General features: G+C 41.4%; 1 protein-coding gene across 4 annotated transcripts; it reads left to right on the top strand.

Annotated features, from left to right (window-relative positions):
* Window positions 1-728: 728 nt before the first annotated feature.
* Window positions 729-8593, top strand: LOC109516604 (acidic fibroblast growth factor intracellular-binding protein B-like). 4 transcript variants are annotated; one of them, XM_019871302.1, is made up of 11 exons: window positions 730-1054; window positions 1320-1404; window positions 1623-1821; window positions 2247-2373; window positions 2529-2629; window positions 2799-2932; window positions 4068-4176; window positions 4309-4372; window positions 4935-5021; window positions 5100-5197; window positions 7736-8593. In XM_019871302.1, exons 2-11 carry the CDS (start codon window positions 1320-1322, stop codon window positions 7803-7805), a joined length of 1074 nt encoding a protein of 357 aa, XP_019726861.1. In that variant the 5' UTR covers window positions 730-1054; the 3' UTR covers window positions 7806-8593. The 4 variants fall into 4 exon arrangements, with proteins under 4 accessions (XP_019726864.1, XP_019726861.1, XP_019726862.1 ...); XM_019871303.1 differs by having other exon boundaries at window positions 1317-1404; XM_019871305.1 differs by lacking the exon at window positions 7736-8593 and having other exon boundaries at window positions 729-1054; window positions 4946-5021.
* The last annotated feature ends 17 nt before the right edge of the window (window positions 8594-8610 follow it).

Raw genomic sequence — 8610 nt, 5'->3', positions numbered from 1 at the left:
CCCTACTGGATGACACAAGCAGCAAGCAACCTGCACGTTATAATGAACGGCTGCTTGTTTGTGTATGACTGTCTACAGACCCCCCCCCACGCAGAAGATCAAGTAAGAGCAGATGTGGTCTGGTTTATTTTGAGAAAGTGGGAAATAATTAATCGGCAAATCTGCCACTGTCAGTCATCCATTCCGGTTCCAAGCAGACTTTTTTCTACGGCAAGGGGTTCAACGTATAAAAGTTCAGCAGCTGCCCTTCATTGCTCATCTTCTGAAAATCAACCCTTTTAACAACCCAGACAAAAAAAAGTTCATGTTTGAAGTCAATTTTATTCATAAGTTGTCCGTTGGATTGATTAAACTCTGTAACAGCACAAACAAACAAAAAATAATCTGCAAAGCACGAAACACAATGCATCAAGCATGTCCTTGCACTGTAAAAAAACGTTTTGTGGGGGACTAAAACAGCCATTTCATTTGGAAGAATTCTAACATTCAAATTATTGACAGTTATGAAAACAATGTTAGTACATGTGTCACATAATTGCTAATATTCGATATAATAATAAAAAAAAGAAAAAGCGCGGGAGTAAACATGATTATGTAAAGCACTTTGAGTATTATGTAAGGAAATAGTGAACACAAACGCTATATTTGTAAGGCGGTACGGTGCATTACGTCATGACCAAACCAGACGGGTTATGTTTTCTATCTCTTCGACTTGCAGTGTTAAAATCACTTCCGGTGACGGAACCCGGAAGTAGGCGTATCTGTTTGTGTGTATGTGACGGCTGTTGTTGACAGTTCTGTACGTCACATTAGTCTCATACAATCGCCCCATGTGAAACCTTGAGAAAGACTATAGCTTGTCAACTCACAGTACACTTCCATTTTTTATCATTTAGCTATTTCGTTTTGGTCTGAGTGAGTGTGTGTTCACTGTATGTTTCGCGATTTAGCGACTCGAAGCTAGCCCATACTAGTCGGCCTAGTGAAGCGAATTCACCAAAAGATGTCTTTGTATTTAATTGCCTGACGTCGTTTGGGAGGAGACTAAAACAAGGTAATGTGTTATTGGATGGCTAAACATTTTGTAAATTCTTTTTTTTTTCTTTGATAAATCGAAAGCATCTACTGTATGTCTTTCAGTCTGGTGTTTCCTTCAGGGTCAATGGGAAATAATAACTTTCACCTTCACTCGCAGTTTTTTTTAATCTATCTTTCCATCCATCCATAAAGTCTAATGCAGATTGCTGCACTTTCATTTTACAAAGCCCAGCTTTTTTATGACTAACCTTGTTATTTCTTGACATATGGTCTTGAAGCAGATGGCTGTGGAGCTGGATGTGTTCGTGGGTAACACCACTATCATGGACGAGGAGGTTTATCAGCTCTGGTTAGATGGATATACAGGTAATGAATGCCACACCATTCATATTTCAGGAGATATTTATTTAAATATATGTTTTACCTTTACTAACAAGAGACTTACATTTATAAATTCACATGGAGACTAACTGGACATATTCCAGCCACCCAACTAATTATATCTATACTTTAACAAGTCAATTTTAAATGGGAATCTGTTGGTTAAACAAGTTTGAATGAAACATATTTATTGTCCGGAACAGTAAACGATGCAGTGAAAGTTCGAATGGAGGGCGGAGCACTGGACGAGTGCGAGGCAAACGCGGACGTGCTGTTGAGTGATACCATGGACCAGTATAGAACTTTCCAGATGTGCGAGCGTCTGCTGCACAGTCCATCCAAACTGGCCAATCAGCTGCTCTTCCAGATCCCGCCTCATCGCCAAGCCATGCTTATTGAGAGGTGATGTGCTTTTCCTGTCTGAACACGTTACTTTTGTGTGTTAGAATACCTGCGCATGTGACGTGGTCACGTGCTTGTTTTATATTTTTGGCCTGGGAGTGTTTTTCACACAAATACTTGCAGTCATTGTGACTTTACTACTGCACTAGCACTAGCATAGGTTAGTGATAGACTTGGCTGTGTTCCAAATTATGTACAAACGCCATAGGACTGTAACTGCATCATAAAACAAAAATTAGGGAGAATTACGAAAGTTTGGGGCGTTTAATTTCCACTGCGTGTATTTATTGAGCATCATTCATAAATTTTTTGTTTTGAAGATGACACGCATTGTCCTATTTAATTAGCATCACTTCATTCATTCTTGTTCCCTTGATGTGGGTTCAGTCTAACTTTACTCTCTCCTTTTTGTTTCCTGCCATAAGGTACTATGATTTTGATGATGCATTTGTGCGTGAAGTCCTGGGCAAGAAACTTTCAAAAGGAACCAAGAAAGACTTGGATGACATCAGTGCCAAGACGGGCGTGACTCTGAAAAGCTGCAGACGACAGGTGAAATGGAATGATAGGGTGTTTGCTGTCACTCGTTTGAACAATGAGACAGTTCCATGGCTTTTAAAATGTCTAAAAACAATTCCCAGGTTTCTTAGTAAATGGTGTCAAACTTTGTTCTATTTAAATACACAAAAGTTTCTCTTTGATTGCAGTTTGACAACTTCAAGCGTGTTTTTAAAGTGGTGGAAGAGCTAAAGGGCCCTCTAGTGGAGAACATACGTCAACATTTCCTTCTCTCTGACAAGCTTGGAAGGTACAAGCCTCCTGTACCGCCTTGAGTTTATGAACTGAACCGTTGCCAATGTTCTTTTTTTTCTGCCTGGTTTCACAGCACTGTCATGTTTTTAACTAACTCCCGTTATCCAAGATACTGGCGCCAAGAAAAACAACGGCGGACTAACCGATTTCTTGGCCCGTTTCAGGGATTACGCGGCCATTGTGTTCTTTGCCAACAATCGCTTTGAGACGGGGAAGAGAAAGCTGCAGTATCTCACGTTCCAGGATTTTGCTTACTGTGCCGGGCAGCTTATCGACCACTGGACAGTTGGAGCTGTTGGTGAGAGACTGACTCTGTTTGCTTGAGATGAAAGGCGCCCCTGGATTAATTTAAGAATCAGGGATTATTATTAACTGCCTTACTTTAAACGCACATCCAGGACAGACAAAAAAAATTTGAAATGTGTACCCAAACTAAAATGCTAAATGTTTCCCATGTGAACACACTCTTATACAGCCTGTGAGACAACTGACCCAATTTTTATTCATTTATTTTTTTTTGGATAAACAAGATGAGTTTTTTGCTTTGACCTACTGCAAAATGACCTCAGAGTCTTTGGTACAAGTCAGCCTGCCCCTGAACAAACAAACTGCAATGCAAATGTCAACCTTTTTGCTCACGTCAAAAGCCTTTTGCCACGTTCAGAAGAGTACCTCTACCTGTTGGCCACCAGAGGTCGCCAGGATCTCCCAGAAGCAAGAGCAAGTTCCCCTCTGTCAAAATGTAGAAAGCAATGTTAGTGGAGATGAATTTTGTATATCAGTAAGAGTGTTTTAAAGATAAAGCCATTTACAGAGGAAACACGTGGGTTTTTTCCGGGTACTCCGACTTCCTCCCACATTCCAAAATCATGAATGGCAGGTCAATGGAACACTCGAAATCAGGGGCGTCAAACCCATTTTTGTCACAGGCCACCTTTTAGTTACCATTTCCCTTGGAGGGCCATTATGACTGAAATCATATCAAGAAGTCAAGAATAACAGTTCATTCAACTATTGTTTGTCACTCTAATGAGGTGTTTGGCAACAAGAAATTGCTTACAATGTCTCTCTTATTTATTACATATGAGAATTTGAAATGTTGGTACATATTTTACCAAGCATCATGGAAGTTGCCATGTTTGATTTGCTCTCGCGGGCCACATAAAATGATGTAGCAGGCCAGATCTGGCCCCCGGGCCTTGACTTTGACACCTGCTCTAAATTGTCCCTCGCTGTGATTGTGAGCGCGGATGGTTGTTTGTCTAAGTGTGTCCTGCAATTGGCTGGCAACCAGTTCAGGGTGCCTGAAGACAGCTGGGATAGGCCCCAGCACGCCCGCGACCCTTGTGAGGAGAAGCGGATTGGGAAATGGATATTTTCTCAATAGTTTATTCGTTAATAAATTATAAATGATACAAATTCTCTCATTCTAGATAACATGGTGGAAGACATGGATGTGGATCTTGACAAAGAATTCCTCCAAGAGCTGAAAGAACTGAAGATTTTAATCTCTGACAAGGATCTGCTGGATCAACACAAAAGGTGTAACACACGCGCACGAATGCACATACGCGAACGCACACACCCACACAACACAAACAAACACGTTTGATGCCGAACAGTGAATACAAAAGTTCAACTGCCGAGGCCTCATGTTCTCTGTTTTGTCTCCAGTCTTGTCTGCACAGCCCTCAGGGGGAAAACGAAAGCCTTTCCTGAGATGGAGGCCAATTTCAAGGTGAAAAATTACGAGTGTGGTCATACAAAAGTTTCCTCCAGGCATTCCAGTGTGCAGTATTCCCGCATGTGTTCATGGTTCGCCACTTGTGAATGGGCTCTCCTATTAACACATTTATTTTTTTAATATCCTCCATTATATGTTGAAATATGAAGTGTTTCTTTGGCCTCATCTTGTGGCATCTCTGTGCCAAGGAACTATGTTGAAGTGAGTTGAGGAGCTTCATACAAAGCGTTGCTGCTGTCTTGTGGCCATGGCGTTTGCTTGCTAATGATGTATTACATGGCATCATGCTAAGACACCTTTGTTAGATGAAATGATATGGTTTGGGTGAAAAATGTTGCCGTTTTATATGTCAAACGTCAACAAGGATGGACAAATAAACAGTGTAGTCCATTTTCCGACCGTATAGTTGTCAACATTGATTAGGTTTTTTTGTTGTTGTATTGTTGAACGACTTGATTTTACTTCTCTCCATGATTTTGCGCCGATTCTGGATAGTTCGCTTCGGGGAACCCGTGGTGTTTCCGCTGTTCAAATGAATAATTTTTCCTCATGGCAGAATCTTTCCAGGGGCCTTGTGAACATCGCAGCCAAGTTAACAAACACCAAAGACGTCCGTGATTTCTTCATCGACCTCGTGGAGAAGGTGTGTAGTTTTTTCCTAGAGCAGACAAAAGCGGGACGGAATCCGCCTGATGTAACACCACCTCCCTTCTTCCCTCAGTTTATTGAGCCATGTCGCTCGGACCGATGGACGGCGGCAGACACGAGGCTCTACCTGACTCACTACAGCAATTCAGCGCACATACTCGACACCTTTAAGTGAGTATAATGGGATACGTTTCCGACCCACCATTCTAGAATGAGAATGAACTAAAAAACGTTTTAAAGAGTACTCTTCCACACGCTTTCAACACATTTAAACTTATCACAACCACAATTTCAAAGATTGTCTTTGGGTCAGAATTGGAGGGCATTTTACTTCCCACCCATCAAAATTTAAATAATCCATCCATCTATTTTCCGATCTGATTATCCTCACAAGAGTCGTGGGGGGTGCTGGGGCCTATCCCAGCCGTCTTCGGGCAGTAGTCGAGGGACACCCTGAACCGGTTACCAGCCAATCGCAGGGCACACACAGACAAACAACTATCCACGCTCACACTCACACCTCGGGACAATTTAGAGTGTTCAATAAGCCTGCCATGCATGTTTTTGGAATGTGGGAGGAAACTGGACTACCTGGAGAAAACCCGTGCAGGCCCGGGGAGAACATGCAAACTCCACACCAGGCCGGAGCTGGAATTGAACCCGTTACCTCTGCACTGTGAGGTCGACGCGCTCACCACGGGCCCACCGGGTCGCCCAATTTAAATAATCCACATCCAAAATACTAAAACATGCAGTTTCTGAGTGCATTTTCTTATCCCGAGACCAAATCTAACAAAAACCCAAGAGAAAAGAATGCTTGAAAAAAAATTGAAAATACAGAATAAGTCTGGAGTACCCCGTAAAATACAATTTTCTCACGCTACCTCAAGTAACCCTGTTACTGTCAGAATATGACTTTTGGTCAGCAGTAACAGCTAGCTAAAAAGCCAGCTTGTACTCCTGAGAGGAAACTACCATTTTTCCAGATTTGCAACCCTGTGAGCAGTAAACCCTCTAACAGTGATTACAGCGGCAGGTATTGTAAAAACCAAATAATTTATTTAAAAAAAAAATTGTACCATTGATCTGAGTTAATCAAACCTCTAATAGTTTATTACCTATTATGGATTAACTTGTAGCAGAAAATCAGAAAACTGAATTGTTTTTTTTTTCAAGAATTTTGAAGCCAAAATGTCCTGCAATTCTGGTATGACCCATTTGTTATTAAATTAGTAAAGTACAGTGGACCCCCACAAATAGCAGGCGAAATGCACGCGGGTGCAGGTATGTGCGAGCTCAACTGTAGTTCTTACTTGCTTGCACAGTTCCCCAAATTAGTGGCAAAGTGGGCTTGCTTATTGCTATTTACCGCCATCGATCCAGATCACTGTAAAACTGACACAGACAGTAAAACAAAAGAGAGTTATTTTCATTCTAACATATAATGTGTTATGCCATAGATAGGTGAATTGAAATTAGCCTCAGTGTTGCAGCAATTTTAAACCTTCAACCAACTGCTACATTAACACAAACAGAGCAGCATCACGCACAGTTCATGCTTTTTTTTTCTTTTTTTTTTTTTTTTTTGAGCGAAACCATACAGTATATCACCGCTGGCAAAACATGATGAAGATGCCCACCTTGAAATTGGGACTTGCTTGTATGTCATTCAAATTCTTAAAACAGGATCACTTGAAAATCTTTCGATATCAGCTGTCCCAACGGTGTCAGTTGGCCCACCAGGCTTGCCTTGATCTCCGCCCAAGCGGCCCACCGTTAAAACGGGGCTAATTTGGTCAACACAACAAAGTCAGATAAACACTTGGGCTCTGCCATTTGGCGCTTAGGCATCAAGTTGTGCGTTAACCTGTCTCATCTCACATTCCTTAAACTGGTTACAGTGGAAGCTTAAAAGTTGGCCATTCTGGAACACTGGGCCACCTACAAGTTGCTCACATTTCGCTAAAACTGCAAGAAATTATGGACATAGTTCCCTGTATCCCCGCCTATTGCAAGTTGTATGATGTAAACCACTCCACATAGTTAAAATTGTGACATAGAGACCTTCCTTATCAATATTTTTAAGTATACCGATATTTTAAATTGTTTAACCCACATGCTTTAAACACTTTTAAAATTAATCCAACACACTTGAACTTATTCAAAGACACATTTTAAAGTAGTCCTTCATTCCCGGTCTCACTCTCTTTGGCAAGAAATGATCGACTATTGTGTAACATCACTTTGAAGAAAAGACTTGCTCACACAATCCTTTTTTTTTGGGGGTGGGAGACACAGTCTTACATAGTCTACATAAAAACACGTAGTGAGTAAAGTTGTGGTGTTTACTGGGGGAGATGTGGGGGGGCTTGAACAAATGAATGGCATTTAATTTCAATTGGTCACGGAACAAATTACTCTCCTAAGGGCACAACTGTATTTTTCCCCAAAGACTTTGGTTGAATTCTGAATCGTATGACCTCATTCAACTTTAGAGGCTGCGCTGAACCTTGTTTTTCATGTAAACATACCGAAATGGAATCCGGCTCAGGCCCGCAGCTCTGTGCACTCAACAAAGAGAGATTCATAAATACCGTTGCGTTGCTGAGTAGACAAAAATAGCCTTACTAGAATCTGACTTTTTCTTGAGATTTGCAATTAGATTGATTCCTGTGTGTGTCTCTCTCTCTCTCTCACTCTCTCACACAGACATCAAGTTGTGTGGGACAGATACATGGGCGTCATCAAAAGCTGCATCTTCAAAATGTATCACGACTGACCTGCTTTTTTTTCTCGACCATTCCATTGTTTCTCCACTCCTGGCCAAAGCTGTTATCTTAACCCCCCCCCCTCGTATGGAAAGCTGTTTCATTCGATATCCTTGATATCCACGATAAGGTCCATGTACTAGAACGCTTATTTTATACTCACTTGAAACAATTCATCACCGGAGTTCCAAGTATGACCCTTGAAAGTGACAACACATTGACAGTTCGCAGAGAGCTGTTGTTCGTAACCCTGGCAAATCTGAAAAAATAAAATAAAAATGACAGAGTAAATCAAATAAGGCTGCAAAATTGTGTAAAATCTCCACCACTGAGTGCCAAATACTGTCGTTGCCAGGCTTTGCACATTTTCAGCAGTTATCTTCACACATGTTCGAAACAAACCTGTGAATTCACTTTTAAAGACTCGAAAGCCTTTTTAGCATTTTATTCAACAATGATATCCAAGGTAAGGGTCCAATCACGAGAATGCTGTTTGTCCTCACTCGTAAGAAATTTACCACCGTGTAGAACTACCGTCTTACTCGTACTCTTGAGGGTTATTTGTTTCCACTGCTAATGTCACATTTGGTCAACATTTAAGCCTTACTAGTAAACTACAGTGCTACACGAGTACCACAACTAGGCCCAACCGGTAGGCATGTTTCACACGTTATAATAGCTTCCTTATCAGGGACATTGAATAAATGCTCGAACCACTTTATGGAAAGCATTCGTGTGCCAAAGTTGTCCGACTAGTAAGGCGAAAGAGCATACTAGTACATGGGCCATCAGCTGGATATCAAGGACACGGACCAC

Source organism: Hippocampus comes, unplaced genomic scaffold (assembly GCF_001891065.2).
Source record: "Hippocampus comes isolate QL1 unplaced genomic scaffold, H_comes_QL1_v1.1 scaffold83, whole genome shotgun sequence".
NCBI classification, from domain to species: Eukaryota; Metazoa; Chordata; class Actinopteri; order Syngnathiformes; family Syngnathidae; genus Hippocampus; species Hippocampus comes.
This window is presented reverse-complemented; position numbering and strand designations above follow the sequence as displayed.